At 46.2% G+C, this 25,177-nt stretch overlaps 1 protein-coding gene across 1 annotated transcript in view; it reads left to right on the plus strand.

Annotated features, from left to right (window-relative positions):
• Window positions 1-25,177, plus strand: part of LOC144500609 (sodium channel protein type 4 subunit alpha-like) — a 204,459-nt gene that overhangs the window by 61,302 nt on the left and 117,980 nt on the right. Inside the window, exons 3-6 of the mRNA XM_078223811.1 lie at window positions 4,649-4,977; window positions 13,709-13,827; window positions 15,175-15,264; window positions 20,079-20,207. Of these exons, the coding sequence (XP_078079937.1) occupies window positions 4,717-4,977; window positions 13,709-13,827; window positions 15,175-15,264; window positions 20,079-20,207 (599 nt within the window). The 5' untranslated portion in view covers window positions 4,649-4,716. The remainder of the gene's footprint in view (window positions 1-4,648; window positions 4,978-13,708; window positions 13,828-15,174; window positions 15,265-20,078; window positions 20,208-25,177) is intronic.

Here is a 25,177-nt window from a genome sequence, read left to right on the forward strand (position 1 = left end):
TTCTCTGGGAGGCAAGAGAAGTGATTGCAGAGCCTCTGGCTCTGATCTTCAGGTCGTCGTTGGCCTCTGGTATAGTACCAGAAGATTGGAGGTTAGCGAATGTTGTCCCATTGTTTAAGAAGGGGAACAGAGACTTCCCCGGGAATTATAGACCGGTGAGTCTCACTTCTGTTGTCGGCAAGATGTTGGAAAAAATTATAAGGGATAGGATTTATAGTTATTTGGAGAGTAATGAATTGATAGGTGATAGTCAGCATGGTTTTGTGGCAGGTAGGTCGTGCCTTACTAACCTTATTGAGTTTTTTGAGAAAGTGACCAAGGAGGTGGATGGGGGCAAGGCAGTGGACGTGGTATATATGGATTTTAGTAAGGCGTTTGATAAGGTTCACCATGGTAGGCTTCTGCAGAAAATGCAGATGTATGGGATTGGGGGTGATCTAGGAAATTGGATCAGGAATTGGCTAGCGGATAGGAAACAGAGGGTGGTGGTTGATAGTAAATATTCATCATGGAGTGCGGTTACAAGTGGTGTACCTCAGGGATCTGTTTTGGGGCCACTGCTGTTTGTAATATTTATTAATGATCTGGATGAGGGTATAATAGATAGGATGGACGTAGGGAAGTTGTTTCCATTAACAGGGGAGACTAGGACGCGGGGGCACAGCCTTAGAATAAAAGGGAGTCACTTTAGAACAGAGATGAGGAGAAATTTCTTCAGCCAGAGAGTGGTGGGTCTGTGGAATTCATTGCCACAGAGGGCTGTGGAGGCCGAGACGTTGAGCGTCTTCAAGACAGAAATTGATAAATTCTTGATTTCTCGAGGAATTAAGGGCTATGGGGAGAGAGCGGGTAAATGGAGTTGAAATCAACCATGATTGAATGGTGGAGTGGACTCGATGGGCCGAGTGGCCTTACTTCCGCTCCTATGTCTTATGGTCTTATAATTGGGTGGATTAGCAAATTTGCTGATGACACCAAAGTCGGTGGTGTGGTAGACAGTGAGGAAGGGTGTCGTAGTTTGCAGGAAGACTTAGACAGGTTGCAAAGTTGGGCCGAGAGGTGGCGGATGGAGTTTAATGCGGAGAAGTGTGAGGTAATTCACTTTGGTAGGAATAACAGATGTGTTGAGTATAGGGCTAACGGGAGGACTTTGAATAGTGTGGAGGAGCAGAGGGATCTAGGTGTATGTGTGCATAGATCCCTGAAAGTTGGGAATCAAGTAGATAAGGTTGTTAAGAAGGCATATGGTGTCTTGGCGTTTATTGGTAGGGGGATTGAATTTAGGAGTCGTAGCGTTATGTTGCAACTGTACACAACTCTGGTGCGGCCGCACTTGGAGTACTGTGTGCAGTTCTGGTCCCCACATTACAGGAAGGATGTGGAGGCTTTGGAGAGGGTGCAGAGGAGGTTTACCAGGATGTTGCCTGGTATGGAGGGGAGATCCTATGAGGAGAGGCTGAGGGATTTGGGATTGTTTTCGCTGGAAAGGCGGCGGCTAAGAGGGGATCTTATTGAAACATATAAGATGATTAGAGGTTTAGATAGGGTGGATAGTGATAGCCTTTTTCCTCTGATGGAGAAATCCAGCACGAGGGGGCATGGCTTTAAATTGAGGGGGGGTAGTTATAGAACCGATGTCAGGGGTAGGTTCTTTACCCAGAGGGTGGTGAGGGATTGGAATGCCCTGCCAGCATCAGTAGTAAATGCGCCTAGTTTGGGGGCGTTTAAGAGATCCGTAGATAGGTTCATGGACGAAAAGAAATTGGTTTAGGTTGGAGGGTCACAGTTTTTTTTTAACTGGTCGGTGCAACATCGTGGGCCGAAGGGCCTGTTCTGCGCTGTAATGTTCTATGTTCTATGTTCTATGAAGCATCCAATGAAAAGAGACCAATTCCACCAATGCCCCAGAAAAAAGTTTTCAAACTTAAATCAAGAAAGAAGAAGTGTGTCCACAGTGCTTGGGATTTCCTTAAATCCAATATCATCAACTTCCAAAGACACTTCTGACAGGAAACATCAGGATCGGTTTGATGAAAATGAGGAGAATATCAATGAACTGATTGATCATGAATGCAAGACATTCTGCACATGGCGGAATGACCCCAACTCAAAAAACAACTTGGCTTACCAACAAGTAAAGGCCAAAGTACAAGGTGCATCCATGACATGTAGAACATGTGGTGGGTAGATAAGGCAAAGGAAATTTAACATCTCACTCACATGAACGATATTGTTGCTTCTTCACTGCCACAAAGATCATTTGTGGCCCAAGTGTTCAGAGACCCACTTCTCTGAATCCTAAGGACAGGGAAGATCTAAGCAAGAGAAATGGAAGCTTTCAACACCCATTGAAGAGAGCATTTTGAAGACCTTTTCAATCAGGAATCAATTGCTGACAAGAGTGTTTTCAACTCCATGCTACTACGCCCAGTTAGAGACGAACTCTGAACTCCGCCAATGCCTGTGGAGGGGAAGAAAGCTTCACACAAGTGAAGAGCAATGAAGCACTGGAATCCCCATTAAATTTTTTAAGTACAGAGAGGAATTATTATAACTTCATGCCTAGTGCCCACTGGGCACTGCCAGTGTGCCCAGTGAGCAATGCCTGTGTGCCAGGCTGGCAATGTCAGGCTGGCACTGCCCAAGGGGCACCATCCCTGCCCCTGACCTCCCGGGGGGCTTCAATGGCATGCTTGCCTTCATCAGCTGTGGCATTGAGTTTAAAAATTGGCAAGTCATGTTGCAGCTTTATAGAACCTTAGTTAGACCGCACTTGGAATATAGTGTTCAATTCTGGTCGCCTCATTACCAGAAGGATGTGGAGGCTTTGGAGAGGGTACAGAAAAGATTTACCAGGATGTTGCCTGGTATGGAGGGCGTTAGCTATGAGGAGAGGTTGGAGAAACTTGGTTTGTTCTCACTGGAGTGATGGAGGTTGAGGGGAGACCTGATAGAAACCTACAAGATTATGAGAGGCATGGACAGAATGGATAGTCAGAAGCTTTTTCCCAGGGTGGAAGAGTCAATAACTAGGGGGCATTGGTTTAAGGTGCGAGGGGCAAGGTTTAAAGGAGATATACGAGGCAGATTTTTTTACAGAGAGTAGTGGGTGCCTGGAACACGTTGCCGGGGAGGTCGTGGAAGCAGATAAGGTAGTGACTTTTAAGGGGCGTCTTGACAAATACATGAATAGGATGGGAATAGAGGGATATGGTCCCCGGAAGGGTAGGGGGTTTTAGTTAAGTTGGGCAGCATGGTCGGTGCAGGCTTGGAGGGCCGAAGGGCCTGTTCCTATGCTGTAATTTTTTTTGTTCTTTGTTCTTTGGTCCCACCAGCAAGGCCATCATGCCTGGTCCTCGGTGAGAACCATTCGTGATCCATGTTGGTGTGGACCTCCCTCAGTGGGAGCAGAAACTTTAGTGAGTCCGGACAATTGAGTCCCAGGCTCACTGAATAGATGCTAATAATTATTAGCATAACGTAATCAGCCTTGTGCCATTCCCCGGCATGAGGCCGATTACGTCCAGAACAGTGGACAGGGAAGATCCGGTCACGAATCCCGTTTTTTTTCCCTGCTCCACTTAAATTTCCCAATCCACTGCATTAGTTGAGCAGGCTGGGAAAATTGAGTGGGAGGCCCGAGACACCGACATCCGTGTCGACTGACAAGCAGACACCATAAACATCAAGGTTGTAATGAATAAATGTGTCTTTCCTTTTACATCTATTGACAGGCAAGTTGCTTTTGGAAATTTTTACCACCCAAAGGATTGGGCAACCCAATCCTTGGAAGGGCCTGAAAGTGACATTGGGCCTATCGTTGCCATGTTCAAGGAGCTTAATGTCTGTTTTACCTACCCACATTGAGTGCCTGAAAATAGCGTAAGGTCAAATTAACATCAGGCATTCTTGAGGAGAAGGGGATAACCCGGCAAGAGTTGTCCCTTTTGTGCCAATTTTCCTCTAGAAGAAACAGATGGCCAATCCCTGTGCCTGAATGTCTCATGTCTTATGAACTGAGCTATTTAATAAAACGGATGAATAATAATGAGTATGTATTGTTTCTCATAGAAATCCAAAACATTAATATTATATTTTTTATCAGTTTTTGCAGTTTATTCCAGTTGAGTCTGATCTCTTTGGCGTTGGTTTTGGATGGTTATGCCGGGGTGGCACAGTGGTTAGCACTGCTGCCTCACAGCGCCAGGGGTCTGGGTTCAATTCCAGCCTCGAGTGACTCCAGCCTCTGTATGAAGTTGGCACGTTCTCCCCTTGCCTGAGTGGGTTTCCTCCTGGTGCTCCAGTTTCCTCCCACAGCGCAAAGATGTGTAGGTTAGGTGGATTAGCCATGGTAAATGTGTGGGATTACGGGGATAGGGTGGGGAAGAGGGCCTGGGTCAGACATTCTGTCAGAGAGTCGATGCAGACTTGATGGACCAAATGGCCTCCTCCGGCATTGTATTGTAAACACATAGCCAGTATTCTTCGTAGAGTTGAGCTTGGTGATGATGGGTTAATGACTTTGATGGAACTGCTCCATTTTTATTGAGTTGAGCATTATAATTGTTACAGTCATTGCATATTATTACTGATTAATGGAAAGATTCCATATGTAAAATCTACGTTACCAAAATTTCTGTTTTTTTAGTGTCCCTATCACAGCTGTTTTGCTGAGGAGATCGATAGACACTAATCGAAGGGTTACAGAATGAGAAGATGGCGTGTCTCCTCAGACATCCGGGGCCTGACAGTTTACGCCGATTCACCAGAGAATCTTTGGCTGAGATTGAGAAAAGATTTGCTGAGGAAAAAGCTGAAACAGCAACAAAACCTCTCACAGAAGAAGAAGTTGCGAAACCCCAGCCCAAAAGTGACCTTGAGGTTGGCAAACCCCTGCCATTTATTTATGGCGATCTCCCTCCAGAATTAGTTGGCGAACCTCTGGAGGAACTGGACCGCTTCTACAGCTCAAAGAGAGTAAGATTCATTATTTCTACAGTAACCTCAACTTCTGAAAGTGAAAGAGATGTGGAGATGGTTTATTATAACGGGAGGAATCAGTTATAATGTATATCCCATGCGCGGAAATACATGGCAATTCAGGAACATCCAGATAAAGAGAGGCAGTTTTTTTTCTATTTTTAGAAAAAGGCCACCAAAAATAGTGGGGAACGAACCAGCTAATGCAAGTGATAAAGCAATTGATCTCAGTAAAGAAAAAGTACTGGATAAACTAATTAACTAAATGCCCACAAATTCTCCTGGATCTGCAGGTCTGCATCCTAAGGTTTGAAAGAACCGGCTGCTGAGATGCTGATCCATTGGCAATGGTATTCCAAAATTCCCTAAATTCTAAAGTTGTCCCAGTGAATTGAAGGTTAACAACAGTAAGGTCACTGCTCAAGAAAGAAATGAGAACAGAAAACTAAGGCCAGTTAGCCTAATACCATTTGTTGGGAACGTGTGGGAATCTATTATTAAAGAGGGGACAAGGCAGTTGGAAAAATCATAATGTAATTAGGCAGAATCAACAGGGGTTAGTGAAAGGAATATATCTCACAGACTTATTGAAGATGTTTGAGGAAGTAACTAGCAGGGTAGATAAAGGGGAACTAGTGGATGGAGTATATCTGGATTTCCAAAATATCCTTCAATAAAGGGCCACATGTTATAATCCAGGTCAGAAACTCCAAAGTGTTTTATGAAATCTGCCTGGATCATAAGTTTTGCGATTTGAATTTGGCTAGGTACTTTAGCTATGTTCCACCACACCCACTTGTAAGCTTTTATCAAACAAAATTTATTTAAGAATACAATTAACACATAGAAAGAAAATTAGCAATAACTTTTACCAATTAAAAACAAGAAAAAAGTTAAATACTGATCCGACACAACGAAACCTTATAAACCCACACCTGCAACAGGTTTAGCATTGAAAATAAGAATGCTCGCGTGATGCTGGAACTTAGTCCTTTGGTTGGAGAATTGAAACTCTGACTTCTCAGCCTTGTAACTTCCAGCAGACTCGAGGTAGAGATAATGCCACTGATGACCTCTGGCTTTTAGCCAGCAAACCACTGCAAGAGACAGAGACAATCCTTGCTTCTAGTTATTAGCTAGCAAACCACCAACAGTGGAATTTTCACTCCAGAAAGGCAAGAAGACCTGCTTCCAGCTAGCCAGCAGAATTTACAATACAATATCTTATGAACTTATGAACCTATTAGCATGCAGGTGCAGTAGGAAGGGAAATTATATGTTGAACTTAACTATAAGAGGGCTGGAGTACAAGAGTAAGAGAGTCTAACTGAAATTGCACAGGGCTTTGCTCAGATTGCACCTAGAGAAATGCACAAAGCTTTGGTCTCCTCATCTTGCTTTGGAGGTGGTGCAGGGAGTGAGATGACAAGATGGATTCCTGGAATGTGAGGGTTGTCCTTTGATGAGACATTGAGTGGAACAGGCCTATACCCTCGGAAGTTTAGAAGAATGAGATGTTGTCATAGAAACATTTACGATTCAGAGGGGCTTTGACAGGGTAAACACTGAGAAGGCGTTACTCTTGGCTGGAAAGTCTAGGGGCAGGGTTTTCCGGCCACTCTCGCCCCAAAACGGGAAAATCCTGCCCGAGGTCAACGGACCTTTGCGTGGTCCACCCCCTGCAATTCCTGTGCGGGTTAGGTTGATTGGTCATGCTAAATTTCCCCTTAGTGTCAGGGGGACTAGCAGGGTTAATGGGGTTACGGGGATAGGATCTGGGTGAGATTGTTCTCAGGCGCCCCCATACGCACTCTGCCTGAAAAAATGGCAGCGATTCTGAATTGAGCTGTAGAAGCCTGTGGGCGGGGCTTTATACACGCGAAATCCTGCAGCTCCGATCGGCGCCTCCAACTGCGCATGCGCAGGAAAGAAAAGATAGAATGCGGCACCCCTTCCACATTTCTCCCGGGCCGGATAGTGCCTTCCCCTGGCCCCCACAGACATTGCCCCACCCCCACAACATTACTGACCCCCTTATCCCCCCACCCCCTCCGCCACCCAGACTGATCGCAGGCCCTCTCCCCCTCCCCCTCCCCTCCCCCCACCGATCTCAGGCAGATTGGCAGCGGAACCCCCCTTGCCCCCCACTGATCTCAGGCAGAGTGGCAGCAGACCCCCCCTTCCCCCTCACTGATCTCAGGCAGAGTGGCAGCGGACCCCACTTCCCCCTCACTGATCTCAGGCAGAGTGGCAGTGGACCCCACTTCCCCCCTCCCCACCGATCTCGAGCAGAGAGCCGTCGGATGCTCGGCACTTACCTCCTCACTAACTGGAGCGCCCGAATCAGACGTTTGTAGAGCATGACTGTTTCACGCCGATTCTGGATGTGTGAACGTGGTGGTAAAGGGGGAAGTGCCGGTAAGGTTGGGCATTAACTCAATCTAAATGCATGCAAATGCATTTAAATGGCCGTCGTGCCCGTTTCGGGTGCGGTCCCGATCGCGGCCATTTTCGGGCCTTGGTAAAGGGGGAACCGGCACGGATACTTGTGATACTCGCCTCACGCCCGACTTTACCAAGTTTTCGCGCCCGAAAACAGGCGCAACCTGATGGCAAAATCGGGCCCTAAATGTAGAAGTTCTAAATTTTTTGTAGGGGAGTCCCTACGTTGCTCTTCACTCCACCAACACTTCCCTCACCATTGCTCTCCCCCAAAGATTCTCTGCAGCAGTGAGAGTGAAGTACTTGAATGTCATGGGTGCGACCCTATCCTTTCTGCCTGTGCCTTTGCTGTAGCACAGGGTAGGCCAGAGGATGGGCCATGTGAACCTTAGGTCTTGGCAGCTGATGTTGCATATCCAGGAGATGGGTCATTTTGAGCTGTCAATTTGGAGACCACAACACCTGGGAATGACATAACCACGTTTGGTTCTCCGCTGCAGTTTCCAATTGTCTGTGGTGGAAGGCAGGTTGATGGAATAGAACATAGAACATAGAACAGTACAGCACAGAACAGGCCCTTCGGCCCACGATGTTGTGCCGACCTTCATCTGAAACCAAGATCAAGCTATCCCACTCCCTACCATCCTGGTGTGCTCCATGTGCCTATCCAATAACCGCTTAAATGTTCCTAAAGTGTCTGACTCCACTATCACTGCAGGCAGTCCATTCCACACCCCAACCACTCTCTGCGTGAAGAACCTACCTCTGATATCCTTCCTATATCTCCCACCATGAACCCTATAGTTATGCCCCCTTGTAATAGCTCCATCCACCCGAGGAAATAGTCTTTGAACGTTCACTCGATCTATCCCCTTCATCATTTTATAAACCTCTATTAAGTCTCCCCTCAATCTCCTCCGCTCCAGAGAGAACAGCCCCAGCTCCCTCAACCTTTCCTCATAAGACCGACACTCCAAACCAGGCAGCATCCTGGTAAACCTCCTCTGCACTCTTTCCAGCGCTTCCACATCCTTCTTATAGTGAGGTGACCAGAACTGCACGCAGTATTCCAAATGCGGTCTCACCAAGGTCCTGTACAGTTGCAGCATAACCCCACGGCTCTTAAACTCCAACCCCCTGTTAATAAAAGCTAACACACTATATGCCTTCTTCACAGCTCTATCCACTTGAGTGGCAACCTTTAGAGATCTGTGGATATGGACCCCAAGATCTCTCTGTTCCTCCACAGTCTTCAGAACCCTACCTTTGACCCTGTAATCCACATTTAATTTAGTCCTACCAAAATGAATCACCTCACATTTATCAGGGTTAAACTCCATTTGCCATTTTTCAGCCCAGCTTTGCATCCTATCTATGTCTCTTTGCAGACTACAACAGCCCTCCACCTCATCCACTACTCCACCAATCTTGGTGTCATCAGCAAATTTACTGATCCACCCTTCAGCCCCCTCCTCTAAGTCATTAATAAAAATCACAAAGAGCAGAGGACCAAGCACCGATCCCTGCGGCACTCCGCTAGCAACCTGCCTCCAGTCCGAAAATTTTCCATCCACCACCACCCTCTGTCTTCGATCAGATAGCCAGTTACCTATCCAATCGGCCAACTTTCCCTCTATCCCACACCTCCTTACTTTCATCATAAGCCGACCATGGGGGACCTTATCAAACGCCTTACTAAAATCCATGTATATGACATCAACCGCCCTACCTTCATCAACACACCTAGTTACCTCCTCAAAAAATTCTATCAAATTTGTGAGGCACGATTTGCCCTTCACAAATCCGTGCTGACTATCCCGGATTAATCCGCATCTTTCTAAATGGTCGTAAATCCCATCCCTAAGGACCTTTTCCATCAATTTACCAACCACCGATGTCAGACTAACCGGTCTATAATTACCACGGTCATTTCTATTCCCTTTCTTAAACAGAGGAACAACATTTGCCACTCTCCAGTCCTCTGGCACCATCCCCGTGGACAGTGAGGACCCAAAGATCAAAGCCAAAGGCTCTGCAATCTCATCCCTCGCCTCCCAAAGAATCCTAGGATACATTTCATCAGGCCCAGGGGACTTATCGACCTTCAGTTTATTCAAAACTGCCAATACATCCTCCCTCCGAACATCTATTTCCTCCAGCCTATTAGCCTGTAACACCTTCTCTTCCTGAAAAACATGGCCCCTCTCCTTGGTGAACACTGAAGAAAAGTATTCATTCATCACCTCGCCTATCTCTACTGATTCCATACACAAGTTCCCACCACTGTCCTTGACCGGCCCTAACCTCACCCTGGTCATTCTTTTATTCCTCACATAAGAGTAAAAAGCCTTGGGGTTTTCCTTGATCCGACCCGCCAAGGACTTCTCATGTCCCCTCCTAGCTCTCCTCAGCCCCTTTTTCAGCTCATTCCTGGTATGAATACAATAGAGTCCTGCCAGTCATCATGTCCTCTTTCGTAAATTTGCTTCTCCGGACAAAAGTCTTTATACAGCATGGTGGCACAGTGGTTAGCACTGCTACCTCACGGCCCCAGGGTCCCAGGTTCAATTCCAGTCTTGGCTCACTGTCTGTATGGAGTTTGCATGTTCTCCCCGTGTCTGCGTGGGTTTCCTCCAGGTGCTCTGGCGTCCGCCCGCAGTCCAAAGATATGTGGGTTAGGTTGATTGACCATGATAAATTCACCCTAGTGTCAGGGAGATTAGCAGGGTAAATACATGGGGTTATGGGAATAGGGCCTGGGTGGGATTGTGGTAGGTACAGACTCGCTGGGCTGAATGGCCTCCTTTTGCACTGTAGGGATTCTATGATTCTATGAACAGATTACCCATTGCAGGCTCAAATGTTCATTTATCTGTAGTTATACATGGGAAAAATACAAAACAACTTCAGAAAGTGCCAAAGAAAACGCCCAAATGAATGTAAAAAGAACTGGTAGTGTCCGAGGCATGTTTACTGTAGTGGAAAGTGCACATTGCATGTGCACTGTCTGCTGTTGTTTGCATGTGGGTATTACTGCTGGGATTTAATTCCTGATTATAGCCCACTTCCCTCGCAAGTGAAGTCCTGTAAGTATGACAAATGTGACATCATTCTTGTTTTGTTGTTTTATTTAACAGTAAATTGGTGTTTACATTTATTAAAAACATCAGTTGGAATTCTCCATTTTGTAGTCTAAGTGCGGTGGCGGGTGACTCTGGCAGCACAATTCCCAGAATGACGTGGACTACTGCCCTAGCTAATTAAACACAAGCAAGTATCTCTCTGATTCGCCTTCTGGGTTGGAGCTGATGCATCCACCCGCAATGAGCTGGTGAGTTGAAGGTCCCGGCGCCATACTTAAATGCCAGTCCAACACACTCATATCAGCGTCTCCAGCCGACCTTTCACCTGGAGACTGATCAAGATGGCATCCAGCCAGAAGCAAAAGGTCACCTCCCTCAAGAAGAAGGCAGCATCTCACTTAAGCCATCGGGTCCTCAATGCCTTGATCCGAGGAGTCTGGGCGCAGATGCTTGTCCCCTACCCGTGTGATGGCTCCAGGAAACACCCGATCATCACCTCTCTGGTCTGGGAGGCTGTCACCTGGGAGGTCAGCACGGCTGGCAACTATGCCCATAGCGTAACGCAGTGCGGGATATGGATCAGTGAGCTCAATAAGTGAGAGTGCAGCTGAAGAAGGAGCCCCATACCCCAGCTTAGCTGTCCTCCCACACGGCTTCATACACCTTCCAGACAGAACCGATCTTACTTTCGCTTTTCCACAATGTTGTTCTTAGACTTCAATTTGGTGCTACACCTATACTTCACCTATACCAATTTACCGGGAGCCTCACGATGTGCAGGTAGAACTGCTGCCTGTTATTCTGCAGCCTCCTCCGTTAATACCGGTTCCCATCACCGTATGGTGGACATTCACACCCTCCCCTCCCAAACCCATCGCCTGTGAAACATCCATGTCCCACGTGGATGGAGGTGGAATGGTGAGAGCTCATGATGGCAGGCAGAGGTGTAAGAGGGTGTATGAAGAAGATGGAATAATGGAAGACAGAGGAGAGGCTGAGGGGAGGGAAGCCTGAGCCCGACAAGGCTGCATGAAAATCTCACAAACAATGGGGTCAAAGGGATACCACATTGGAAGGGGGTTGATAAAGACTCAGATGCAGTCGGTAGAGGCCCAAGTGGTGCATGAGCGTCTCACAGTTGGGGCTTGGGGGAAGGGTGATTGAATAGAGGAGCAGCCTTTCACTTGAGGCTGCTATCCTTTCCCCGCTGAGTTGCTGACATTCTGCACGGTTCGGTGAAGACAGGTGGGCTGGAGAGAGTGAGATGGGTGTGTTGGACTGGCGTTTAAATATGGCGTTGGGACCTTTGAACCCGTCAGTTGATGGCGGGCAGACAACTCAGCTGCGGGCCTGCCAGGTGACTGAGAGGGGAATGCACCTCACAGGCGCATTAAGGTGTTAATGGTATTAATGAGGTTCCAAGCACAGAGTCTGGCCCTGGATCCCGCTATTCTAACCAGTGGGAAAGGTGCTACCGCAGCTACCCACCACTACACTTGTCTCAGAATGGGAGAATGCTGCCCCTTATGTCTGCAGTAGGGGGGTTAAAGTGCACAGGGACTTGAAGAGTCCAATCAAATGCAACCATTCATTGGGTTAGGGTTAGGGTTAGGGCTAGGGTTAGGGTTAGGGTTAGGGCTAGGGTTAGGGCTAGGGTTAGGGTTAGGGCTAGGGTTAGGGTTGGGGTTAGGGTTAGGGCTAGGGTTAGGGTTAGGGCTAGGGTTAGGGTTAGGGTTAGGGCTAGGGTTAGGGTTAGGGTTAGGGCTCGGGTTAGGGTTAGGGTTAGGGTTATTACTAATATTGTCATTCATGTTTTGTTAACTGTCAAACTTTCACATGGTATTGTTGGAGTAGCGTGCAATCTGATTGGTCTTGCTTGTGTTAAATTTAAGCTGCTATGCTTTGTGCCCTTGTAATCTTGTTAGTTCTGAAATGGTGCTGTGCGAATATTAGAAGGCCATAACACTGATGTGTTCATAATCGAATTTCTTTATGGAAGTGCTAACACATTTATTTTAGACAGGTTAGCAGCTGTAGACAGAGGGGCCTCACACAATGAGCTGAGTGTTTGTACATCAATTGTCACTGTTCTCATTTTAATGCTCCAATATTTTAATTGATCTACAGGTGAAATTGAGGTAATGGACGACTCACACAATGAGGCTGTTGTTCTGAAGCAACTGGCGGCGGAGAGGATGAGGGGTGGGGGTGGGGAAGGCGGAGACAATTTTTTAACTGCTTCTTGTTTGGGCAACAGGCAACAACCAAACAAAAATCTGATGGGGTCTTTGAAAAGCTGTTCGCCAACTTTCCACTCTATTTTTATTTCCACTCCAAAGATGTGGGGGTTACGTTGATTGGCCATGCTAAATTGCCCTTAGTGTCCCAGGATGCTTAGGTTAGAGGGATTCGCGGGGTACATATGTGGAGTTAGGGGGAGAGAGCCTGGGTGGGATTGTGGTTGGTACAGACTTGATGGGCCGAATGGCCTCCTTGTGCATTGTGGGGTTTCTATGATTGAACTTGATGGCATATTCAAACAGCTCTTTAAATTGGTGCGTAACTCTCCTATCACAAATGGAAGGCTGTTTAATTGTGCAAATTGTTTTCCAATGCTGTTTCAGGCCCCTAATGGCCATTTCCTTGGGGAAAAGTGAGAAAAGAAAGTGAACTACATGCTAGTCCCACTTTTTCCACGTGCTGAGAGGCTCAAACAGAAGGCATTATTGGGGCGGCAGCCATTTTCCTTTCAGCCTCAAACAAGCCTTCCAGCCTGCTGCCAGCCTATCTTATGCCCCAACTCCCCACACTCAATCTTGGAACTTGGTTCCCTCAGACAGGCACTTCCCCATCACACTTCTCCATGTAACCTACTTCTGTGGCCCCCAAAGCAGCAAGTTGTAGTGGAGCATGGAGCGTGGAGCATTTGATACCTGCAGCTCATTTGGTAAAAATTAAACTGGGTGAAACGTGGAAATGGTTCGGGCCTATCAACTGGAACCTTGCGTGGCCACCAGAATCAAATTGTTGTCTCAGTGTTTCTTTCTCTGTCCAGGTAATTATTACTCAGCAGTTGGGATTTTTCAACACCACCAGCTTACAGCTCCACAGCAGAAAGGTCGAAGGCAAGTTGGCTCGAAGCTGCTGTACAAGGCTCTCGAGCTCTGTTGTCACATTAACCTGTGTTTTATCTTCTATTTCAGACATTCATAGTCATAAACAAGGGGAATGCCATCTTTAGGTTCTCTACCACGCCTGCAATGTACATGCTGAGTCCCTTTCACCCCCTCCGGAGAGCAGCCATTAAAATCCTAATTCATTCATATCCTTCTTGTTCAATTTTACTCAGGTGATAAGAGGAGTTGGTAGAATATTGTCACTGGACTAGTAATCCAGAGATCCAGGGTAATGCTCGCTAGACCCAGGTTCGACATGATGACACAGTGGTTAGCACTGCTGCCTCACAGTGCCAGGGATCCGTGTTCGATTCCAGCCTTGGGTGACTGTGTGGAGTTTGCACATTCTTCCCGTTTCCTCCGAGTGCTCCGGTTTCCTCCCACAGTCCAAAGATGTGCGGGTTAGGTTGATTGGCCATGCTAAAATTGCCACTTATGTCCTAGGATGTGTAGGTTAGGGGGATTACTGAGGTAGATGCGTGAGATTACAGGGATAGGGCCTGGGCAGCATGCTCTGTTGGAGAGTGGGTGTAGACTCGATGGGCCAAATGGCCTCCTTCTGCATTGTAGGGATTCTGTGAAATCCCACCACGGCAGATGGCGAAATTTGAAATATGGAATTAAAAGTCTAATGATGACCATCAAACGATTGTCATTAAAAAACCATCTGGTTCACTAATGTCCTTCAGAGAAGGAAATCTGCCGTCCTTAGTTGGTCTGAACTACATGTGACTCCAGACCCACAGCAATGTGGTTGACTCTTAAACTGCCCTCTGAAATGGCCTAGCAAGCCATTCAGTTCAAGGGATAACAAATGCTGACCCAGCCAGCAATGCCCACATCCTGTAAATTAATGTTTTTTTCAAATGACAGTTATTGAATACCAGTAAATATTGCTGGCATTATATCTTTTTTGTTGATTCTGACAGTGGGGTCAAAAAATAAACTATCATTGAATAGTTTGAATGGGAATTTGGAGACACTTGTACAATATAATCTGCCCATAATTCAAACAAAAGGAAGTAGATAACTGCAGCCATTGGGACAAAAAGATATCTGAATGAGGATGGCATGGTGGCACAGTGGTTAGCACTGCTGCCTCACGGGACCTGGTTTCAATTCCCGGCTTGGGTGACTGTGTGGAGTTTGCACGTTCCCCTTGTGTCTGCGTGGGTTTCCTCCGGGGTGCTCCGGTTTCCCCCCACAGTCCAAGGATGTGCAGGTTAGGTGGATTGGCCATGCTAAATGGCCCCCTTAAAGTGTCCCCCTAAAAATGTGGGATTGGGCTTGGGTAAGACGCTCTGTCGGAGAGTTGGTGCAGACTCGATAGGCCGAATGGCCTCCTTTTGCACTGTAGGGCTTTTAAAAAGATGGTATGTTAGGCAATACAGATAAAATTCAAAGTGCAGCAATACTTTGAGTTATAGGAATTGTTGTATAATGTTTAAAATGTATATTGAAGAAGCTCTTTTCCTTAACATTGTTTTTTGTACATTATTTAGCCTGTTTATCATGTTTACCATTTTAGCAAACTGCGTGTTCATGACAATGAGCGATCCAGCACCATGGACAAAAAATGTAGAGTAAGTTTATCAATTCATTTCCTTTATAAATCTCTGTAGCAATTACTTGTCGTGTTGTTGCTGAAAAGAGCTTGACCATTGTTGACTGAAATCACAAATGTGCTGATGCCCTGTTAGGGCGCGAGAGAGTTAGTATCACGCTGCCACTATTATTTACTGTTGTAAATTACTGTTTGTTCTAAATGTGTCTGCAATGGTCTTTCACTTCACTATTGTACTGTTACGACACGGAGTGCAGTGATTCAAAAAGGTAGCCCACCACCAATGTCTCAAGGGCAACTAGGGATTGGAAATAAATGCTGACCTTGTCACCAATGTCTATCCTAAGATAGAATAATTTATATAAGGACCTCCACCCAAGATCGATGGAGAATTGAATATTCACCAATAAAATACATGGCTTAAGGCACATTAACCCTTTAAGTCTCTGTCCAGCTACCATGAGGATTATATTCCTTATTTCTCATTTTATGACCGTATCAGTTTTGAAATCATATACTCGTGATTTAAACATGCGGTTTGCTCACACCCATTCTCCTCCAATTTCCTCCCCTTTCTGAAATATATCATGGAGGTTCTCTTTCCACAGTCAACCCTCCAGTCCCTCATTCAAGGACTGGTCTACTTGTGTGAGCCTGGATGAAGAAGGACATCACAGCCAAGACAGATTCTGTCTTATCACTGGATAAGAAACAATTGCAGGAATTCTGTTTGATTTCTTTTCCCTCTCCTGTCTTTTGGCAACCTGTCATGACCCTAAGGCCAGCTCAGCTGAAATGAAGCTTCTCAATCGTGCCGACACACATGTTCTTCTGGTTCAAAGATCACAAGGGGGGACAATAAAGTCAGGGGACAATGAGAAGGAGGAGTCGGGAGTGAAATATGGCAACTGGACACAAAGTTGAAGCCAAAAGAGTAAATGCTGGAAAATCTCAGCAGGTCTGGCAGCATCTGTGAGGAAAGAAAAGAGCTGACATTTCAAGTCCAGATGACCCTTTGTCAAAGCTAAAAGGCACAGAAAGTGGGAGATATTTATACTGTAGGGTGAAGGAATGAAAGATGAGTCATAGCTTTGAGAGAGAGTAAGACGGTGCTGCTGGAGAGAGATGTCGAGTGTCTTCATGTGGTGGCGCATGGAACTGAGTGTGGCTTTCAGCATGCGGCAAAAATAGCAGTTCGAAGAATGTTGTATATCCTGGAGATACCTGTGATCCTGGAGGTTACATGAGATGTGGAATTTGAGTTGAAATCCACATGGGGTAAGTCGGAGACAAAGATAGCCACTGAGGAAGGAAATGTGGCCGTGGAAGCGAATCTTGGTAAATACCTTGTCCAACATTAAGAGAGAAATAGAAAGCAGTGAAGGTGGATAGGAGGGTAGGGACATACGGAAATCCTGTCGGAGAGAAGAGCAGTACTTCTTCAGGGTAGGCATTCCTGGAAGAGAAGTGGCAGTGAGTTAAACACTGGATAAAAGCAAATTACTGCGGATGCTGGAATCTGAAACCAAAAGAGAAAGTGCTGGAAAATGCTGGACCTGCTGAGATTTTCCAGCATTTTCTCTTTTGGTTTCGGATCCCAGCATCCGCAGTAATTTGCTTTTTTACAAAGTTGAAGCGATAGGTTTTTGAAAAGGTTTTAGAAGTGGGGAGAGAAATTGCAGGGTGGAGGATTCAGGGTGTTTCAGAGAGTAGATTCATGGAATGGAGAAGGGATGGTACAGAGCCAGTCAGAGTCAGAAGAGAAACATTTGCCAATTGTGATTTAAGATTAGAGGAAGTTGCAAAGTTTCCTTGGATGGCGTTTTAGAGATGAATACAAATGAGAGTTAAGATTTTGGAATCAATGCTTTGAGGAGCGAAGCAAGTTCAGTGAGGAGAGCCAAGTAGGTTTTAGTGTGGAAAAGGATGGAGCTGACTATGGACAATTTGGAATGATCTAGTGTGAAGCTTGCAAGGAGTGCATTGTCGATGTCAAGCCTGGACTTAATTAAGCTATGATGAGGGCATCAGCAGCATTGAGGTGAGAATAGGGCAGAGGTGCAAGTTTTCAGCCAGATAATGCACAAGATATGAAATTGGAAACTCCCCTTAGGGTGAAAACATTGTGACGGGATGTGGATTCAGCCTGTGTAAGCAGGGAGAAAGGAGGGTGGGATTGTGACATAGAATGCAAAGCTTAGGGTACAAACCAAACAGCATTGTCAATATTAAGTTAGGGAAAGTTCTGGCTTTTCCATGACTTGATGTCAAGCAGTCAACCAGCGATGGTCTTGGAGTCAATGGTGGTGAAAGGTTTGATCTGCATGTCATCAGTAAACATGTTGAAGCTGACTCCATATTAGGGATAATAATGCTGCTAAGAGGCAGTTTGTAGAGAAGCAAGAAAAGAGGGGAGGAACTGGGGCAGAAAATGTTAGAAAATCTCAGCAGATCTGAAAGCACTTGTAGAGAGAGAATAGAGCCAATGTTTCAAGTCCAGATGACACTTCGTCATAATGGAGAATGAAATGAAACTGGGGACAAGGACAGCTTTGAGATAGGGGGTGTCAGTGCTGCTGGAAAGAGATATCGAGTGTGTGCATATGGTGGTGCATAGCACTGAGTGCAGATGCAAGGTGCGGTGAGAACAGCAGTCCGAGAGGAACATTGTATGTCCTGGAGATACCTGTAATCCTGGGTGCGTTCGAAGCATGAGGGGGCAACTTGAATTGGAATCGACATGGGATAAGCCAGAGATGGAGTCAGCAGATGAGGAAGGAAAAATGGCTGTGAAAGCGAGTTTTGGTAAACACCTTGTCAAACACCAGGAGGAAAATGGGAAGCAATGAAAGGGGACAGGGCGAAAGAGATAAATGAAGATCTTGTCAGAGAAAAGAGCAGGGTGGCATCCCTGGAAGAGAAGTGGCAGTGAATTAAACATGATGGGAAAAGCAAATTACTGTGGATATTGGAATCTGAAACAAAAATGGAACCTTGGGGAACAGGCCCATTGCAAATGATGGGATAGAAAGATAAATGAGGTCAGTACCACAAAGGTGCAGGGGAGGGAGACAGTGGAGGAGGTCAATATAATGAACTCAACCTGGACTGGGCTTCACATCGGTGCTTGTTGCATTTTGACAATAGCAGGAAGACGGTTTGCTTTATCAAATTGTAACCTTGTATGCCATTCTGCAGACTCAGTGGCTGGAACTGGCCGGGCATTCGCACTGGCGGGACCTTTCAGTCTTACCAATGGCATACACCCACCGCGGGTTTCACAACGGTGAGAGGTACATTCAACGGGAAACCCCGTGGATAATGGCGGGACCAGAAGATCCCGCCGTCGGCCAATAGCAAGCCACCTCTGCTTCCGCAAAACATATGGCAGGTTGCGTGGAAAGTCCCAATTTAATTGACACGGCCTGACTAAACTTGACACAAATAAATGTCTAAAAATGTAGTTGAGTTTTTAAAATGTACTTATTATTGCTGTTACATAAATAGTAAACACATTAGCGCCTGGAGCTTTATTGAGGATAAACCTGCTCTATATTGTAGCCAACATAAAATTATTACATCCTTATATACCCCTCAGACTTCACTCCATACACATTGAAAAAAGCCGTATAAATCAAGTAACAAGTGCGCTCCAGCAACCCAGGATTTAAGTTGTCTCCTTCCTCCCAATCCAGAATCAATGACCTGGCGCTGGATTATTACCTTTGAGGAGGGAATGACGGGCCAGGCCATTTCGGCAATACAGCTGGCCAGGTTGGGAGTGCTGTGTGAGGGCCCACCCTCATTTCGCATCACTATAGCTCGTCGGTGATGGGAAGGAGGGCAGGAATCCCGAAATCGAGTCCCACCTGCCACATTTTCTGCTGGCCCAACTGCATTCTGGGACAGAGGGAGGCAGGAAAATCCAGCCCAGTTAGTCTACGATTAACTCCCATAACTGATTGCGTAGGAACAGAAAGCTCCTCAGCCAAACTTTTTTTTTAACTGGACAGCACCACCCAATGACTATCCTCCGACTGTTGTTTTTCCTCACAGGAACTGGGTTTCTGGCCTTGCTCATTGATTGAAAAGCCACTGCGATGAGCTACATTTTGTATCCAAATTTTAAATATGCACGGTGGCACAGTGGTTAGCACTGCTGCCTCACAGCGCCACGGACCCGGGTTCAATTCCAGGCTCGGGTCACTGTCTGTGTGGAGTCTGCACATTCTCCCCATGTCTGTGTGGGTTTCCTTCGGGTGCTCCGGTTTCCTCCCACACTCCAATGATGTGCAGGGGTTAGGTTGATTGGCCATGCTAAATTGCCCCTTAGTGTCAGGGGGAATCACAGGGTAAATATGTGGGGTTACGGGAATAGGGCCTGGGTGGGATTGTGGTCAGTGTGGTCTTGATGGGCCAAATGGCCTCCTTCTGCACTGTAGAGGTTCTATCAATCTATGAAAATTAAAGCTCCTTGCTTTAACTTTTGGCAATGGCATGGGGTTAACAGGTGAGAGATTGGGATTTAAGCCTCTCAGGTATCTGGGTGCTGATGACAGTAGATCCATTAGCCTTTCTTACATTGACTGCACATTAGTCTTTTAGCTGAGATGATCTCTACATTAAACACCCTGCTTTTGAGCCAATATTACATTTGCAATGATAGGTTATGTAATCTTGATGTTAACCAATACATATTTTTCTGAAAAACAATGAAGTGTTTTAAATCTCCTGTAAAGTGTTCAAGTTATTTCTAGTTGGATGCTAAATCATTGAAATGGCATGATAGTTATTTCCATTTCATTTTTCCCTGTCTGAACTGTTTGTTTGTAGGTACGCATTCACTGGGATCTATACCTTTGAAGCGATGATAAAGATATTTGCCCGAGGATTTGTTATTGATCACTTTACCTTCCTTCGTGATCCATGGAACTGGCTGGATTTTAGTGTCATCACAATGGCGTAAGTAACAATGACCTCCACTAGGATAAAATTCCTTCAGGTAGAAATTACAAGGCTTTATTGCCAATATTGAACCATGTTTCAATGCAAATATGAGGCACTGAACTGGAGTTATTAACCCTATCTCTTGCAGACCCTCATGAATAGCAACTCCCTCTTGTCAGTAGAATCTTGAGAATTCTATCTCGTGTCTTTCGAAACCATTGCCAGTGTGCAGCCATCTTCTCTGTCTATTACTTACCTTCTCCCATGTTGGTTAAGTCCCTGGCACTAAAGGTTCATGGGGTAAGGTGACAAGAATTAATTCCAAGGGTGCATTCCAAGGTGAGAACCCTACCCCACAAGTAATCACGAATGTCAAGATGGATGTTCCTTAATCTGCCTACCGATAGTTAGCACCTATGCCATCTGGTTCCTGTCCTCCAAGCAGATCACGTAAGTCAGCGCAACATCAACTTTGAGGGAGGTGTCCAAAGTCTTGCACGACCCAGCAGAAATCCCAAAGTTAGGCCAATACAGAGGTGGGATTTTCCAGTCACTTCCGCCCCAAGACTGGAAATTCCCGCCCAAGATCAATGGTCCGTCAAATTTTCCATCCTACCTGCAATGATTCCTGCAGTAGGCAGGACCAATTCACCCCATAGAGTATTTGGGTTGGGCTGAATTTCCAACAATAGGTAGGGTCATGGAATCCTAACCTTTCTGTATTTTCCTCCTTCCGGCTTTGTTAGTTTGCTTATTTCCTGATTTTGATCTTCACTGTTCTATGACAGGAAACCTTTCTCTTCTGTTTCAAACTTCTCCCCAGTTACTTTGGACCAAAATAAAAAATTCCATGACAACCCCTCACCCATGCCACAATAGCATCTTGCAAATAAAATTTTGCTCTTGAAAAGTCGACCATTTTCATAGAATCATACAATCCTACAGTTTTGGGGGCACCCCCCCAAAAGATATTAACCCCTCTTCATTACTTCATGCTTAGCCACCAAAATATGCCCCTTGCAGCCTCTTCACTCTCCACTTACCTAGGCTGCTCATCTCTCTCTCTCCATGCAGTACTCCCCAACTGACCCCACTCCAGGATCCATGTTGTCTTCACCCTGGACCTACCCGCAGTCCCAACAGCGAATCCTGGCACTGGTGGGACGGATGCTAGAGCTTCCGGCCAATCAGATTTACCAACAGCCCTCAAGGGTGAGAATTCCTCCCACTGATGGGCAGAAGTCCCACCTTCAGCTCCTTAAGGACGTCTGGAGTGTGTCATGATGGTGTGGCGGCCTTGTTTAAGGTCAGTTTGTTAAGGACTAATATTTCTTATGGGGGAGAGGGGGGTACAAGCAGTAGCCCCTCCTTCCCCATAAAACTCAACCCCCAGGATCCATTGCCAGCAGGTGAAGCTCCTGACTGCCGTCTTACAACATTAGGATCACTCTAATGGTTCACTCAGCACGTTGCTTTCTCAAAGTGGTGACTATAGGGCGGCATGGTGGTACAATGGTTAGCACTGCTGCCTGTCAATGCCAGGAGTCTGCACATTCTCCTCGTGTCTGCGTGGGTTTCCTCCGCGTGCTCTGGTTTCCTCCCACAATGGTGACTAGTGGTGTACCGCAGGGCTCTGTATTGGGACCTCTGCTTTTTGTGATTTCTATAAATGATCTGGAAGAAGGAGTAACTGGGGTGATCAGTAAGTTTGCGGACGACACAAAACTGGCAGGACTTGCAGATAGTGAGGAACATTGTCAAAGGCTACAGAAGGATATAGAGAGGCTGGAAATTTGGGCAAAGAAATGGCAGATGGAGTTCAATCCTGATAAATGCGAAGTGATGCATTTTGGTGGGAATAATGTAGGGAAGAGCTACACGATAAATGGAAGAACCATAAAGGGTGTAGAGACGCAGAGGGACCTGGGTGTGCAAGTCCACAGATCTTTGAAGGTGACGTCACAGGTGGAGAAGGTGGTGAAGAAGGCATATGGCATGCTTGCCTTTATAGGACGGGGCATAGAGTATAAAAGTTGGGGTCTGATGTTGCAGATGTATAGAACGTTGGTTCGGCCGCATTTGGAATACTGCGTCCAGTTCTGGTCGCCACACTACCAGAAGGACGTGGAGGCTTTGGAGAGAGTACAAAGGAGGTTTACCAGGATGTTGCCTGGTATGGAGGGGCTTGGTTATGAGGAGAGATTGGGGAAACTGGGGTTGTTCTCCTTGGAAAGACGGAGGATGAGGGGAGACTTAATAGAGGTGTATAAAATTATGAAAGGCATAGATAGGGTGAACGGTGGGAAGCTTTTCCCCGGGTCGGTGGTGACGTTCACGAGGGGTCATAGGTTCAAGGTGAAGGGGGGGAGGTTTAACACAGATATCAGAAGGACATATTTTACACAGAGGGTCGTGGGGGCCTGGAATGGGTTGCCGGGCAAGGTGGTGGAGGCGGACACACTGGGAACGTTTAAGACTTATCTAGACAGCTATATGAACGGAGTGGGAATGGAGGGATACAAAAGAGTGGTCTAGTTTGGACCAGGGAGCGGCGCAGGCTAATTGTTCTTTGTTTTTCGTTTCAAGGCTTCATTCTATGATCATCTTGCTGGTGCCAGTACAGAGCGAAACTGCGGATAGTTGGGAACCTGTCTCGGGGGCAGGGAATTCATATGGTGTTCGTGGAAGTGGAAATGAATAGGGTTGGGAAGCATTTTCCGATCAGGGCCAGTGTGATCTCCTGGACTCGTTTCGATCGCCTCAGGGGGTCGGAGAGGAATTTCCCAGATTTTTTTTTTCCCCATATTGGCCCTGGGGTTTTCACTCTGGGTTTTCGCCTCTCCCTGGAGATCACATGGTCTGGAATGGGGGGGTAGGGGTGAGTTAATAGGTTGTGATGAACAAAGCATCATAGCTGTGAGGGACAGCTCGGTGGATAGGATATTAGTATGTAGATAGGCTGGAAAATTGGGCGGGGATCCTGGATTCAGGATTCAATCCTGGACCGGGGAGCGGCGCGGGCTTGGAGGGCCGAAGGGCCTGTTCCTGTGCTGTATTGTTCTTTGTTGTTCTTTGTTCACAATATGAAAGGCACGCTGGTTAGGTGCATTGACCATGCTAAATTCTCCCTCAGTGTACCCAAACAGGCACCAGAGTGTGGCGACTAGGGGATTTTCACAGTAACTTCATTGCAGTGTTAATGTAAGCCTACTTGTGACAGTAATAAACAAACTTTATTTCGTGTGAACAAGTCATAAAAAGACCAATGTGGAAACTTTCATTTAAGATATTTGTATGAAGCCACTAAACCTCAGAAGCCAAGTAAGCAATTTTATGTTATTTTAATTATTGGGAAACTTTATGAAATAATGGATTATATTAACAGGGGAATAAGTGCAAAGAATCAATATACAGTGCACATGGTGGGGGTCAATTTTCATCTCTACCTGTCCTGATATGGACCTGTGCACATATCAGAAATGTAGAAACTCCCCATTGCTCAGATTTGCCCTATGTTAAAATAAATGGATAGGATATCACAGAGATGTATTGATAATCTCTTCAGAACAGAGGGAGTGCTGCACTGTCGAGGGTGCTGTCTTTCAGATGACATGCTTAAACCGTTTACCCTCTCAGGTGGACGCAGGTCCCGTGTCACTATTCAAAGAAGTGTATCTGACCTGGCCTAGTCTCCTGTTCAATGTTTATCCCCCAACCAGCACCACTTAAAAAACATACTACCTGATCATTATCTCCGTGCAGCTTGTGGAAAACTGGGCCTGGATCTTCATCACCGAGGTAGCAGGATTCGGGAAAAGGTTCGGCCCGGCCTGCCTGCCTCAGTAGGAAGGGCCTGCAAAAACAGGGCCTTCATTGCTGGGGGCAGAGGGTGCTAGGTGGACGCCAACCAACCTGTGAAACAGTGCAACCAATACCCAGTTTTTTTTTAAAATCCAGGGGCCCTGATTCCTCATCCCCAACCATACATTCCTCATGCCCCATCCATTCCATCTCACGCCCTTTACGAACATCGGTGTCCCCTCATGCTCCCTATGCCAAGCTCTGCCCTTTCACACAATCCCCATGGCCGCTCGTGCTTCCTATGCCAAAAAATGGCACTTCCATGCCCATTGATTCACCATATACTGTATATAGAACCAATGAACCCTCTTGTGACAATAGGATGTGTAAAAGCACACATAATGAGGCTTGACTGAGAGCCCAAAATCTATTTCTTTATTGAAACACCCAATCCCCAGAGAAAACATTGCCTGATTGACAGCTCTGAGAGTCTAATCTCTGCTCCCAATTTCATGCAAGGTTAAGCAGTTTTGAGGGCTTGCAGTTTTCGTATTTAGTTGGCTAAATTGTCTGGATAATTGACACTTTTATTGGGCTGCATTGAAAGTATTTTTTTAACATAGTGGAAATTAATGAATAACTTTTTTACGCATCCCATTGTCACTAACGGGTTCATTTGTCTATACAATGGGTCAATGGCAGTATCATAGCTTATCATTGGGAGAATGACATGCCATAGGGAGTGAGTGGAGGGGCACAGTTTGGCATAGGGAGCATGAGGAGTCTCAGGTAGCTGGGTGTGGGAATATCTTGGCATGGAGGGCATGAGGATGACCTTGTGATGAACTAATCTTTCAACAGATCCCCTCATGCAGACCAGGGTTCACAACTCCTTTGAGACCATGAACCACGGCTCTGAAAAGTTCGTTCTACTCCATGAAAAGTGCAGAAGAGATGGGCATGCCAAACTCTGCAATGGAGCCTACCAGTTCAGAGGTGCCAGGAATGGGCCTCTGACCTTAATCAACCCACACCGTTTAAAGGCTCTCCTGAAAATCAGACAACCTGGGAGTTGGTTTGGGAATTCTTGAACCAGATCCATCTGCTATTTTTGAAGGGCTCCCAACTCATCCCAACTCAGGGAAAATCCAGCCCTTGCTGTTGGAACCTTAGCTACAGTATTT

Source organism: Mustelus asterias, chromosome 11 (assembly GCF_964213995.1).
Source record: "Mustelus asterias chromosome 11, sMusAst1.hap1.1, whole genome shotgun sequence".
NCBI classification, from domain to species: domain Eukaryota; kingdom Metazoa; phylum Chordata; class Chondrichthyes; order Carcharhiniformes; family Triakidae; genus Mustelus; species Mustelus asterias.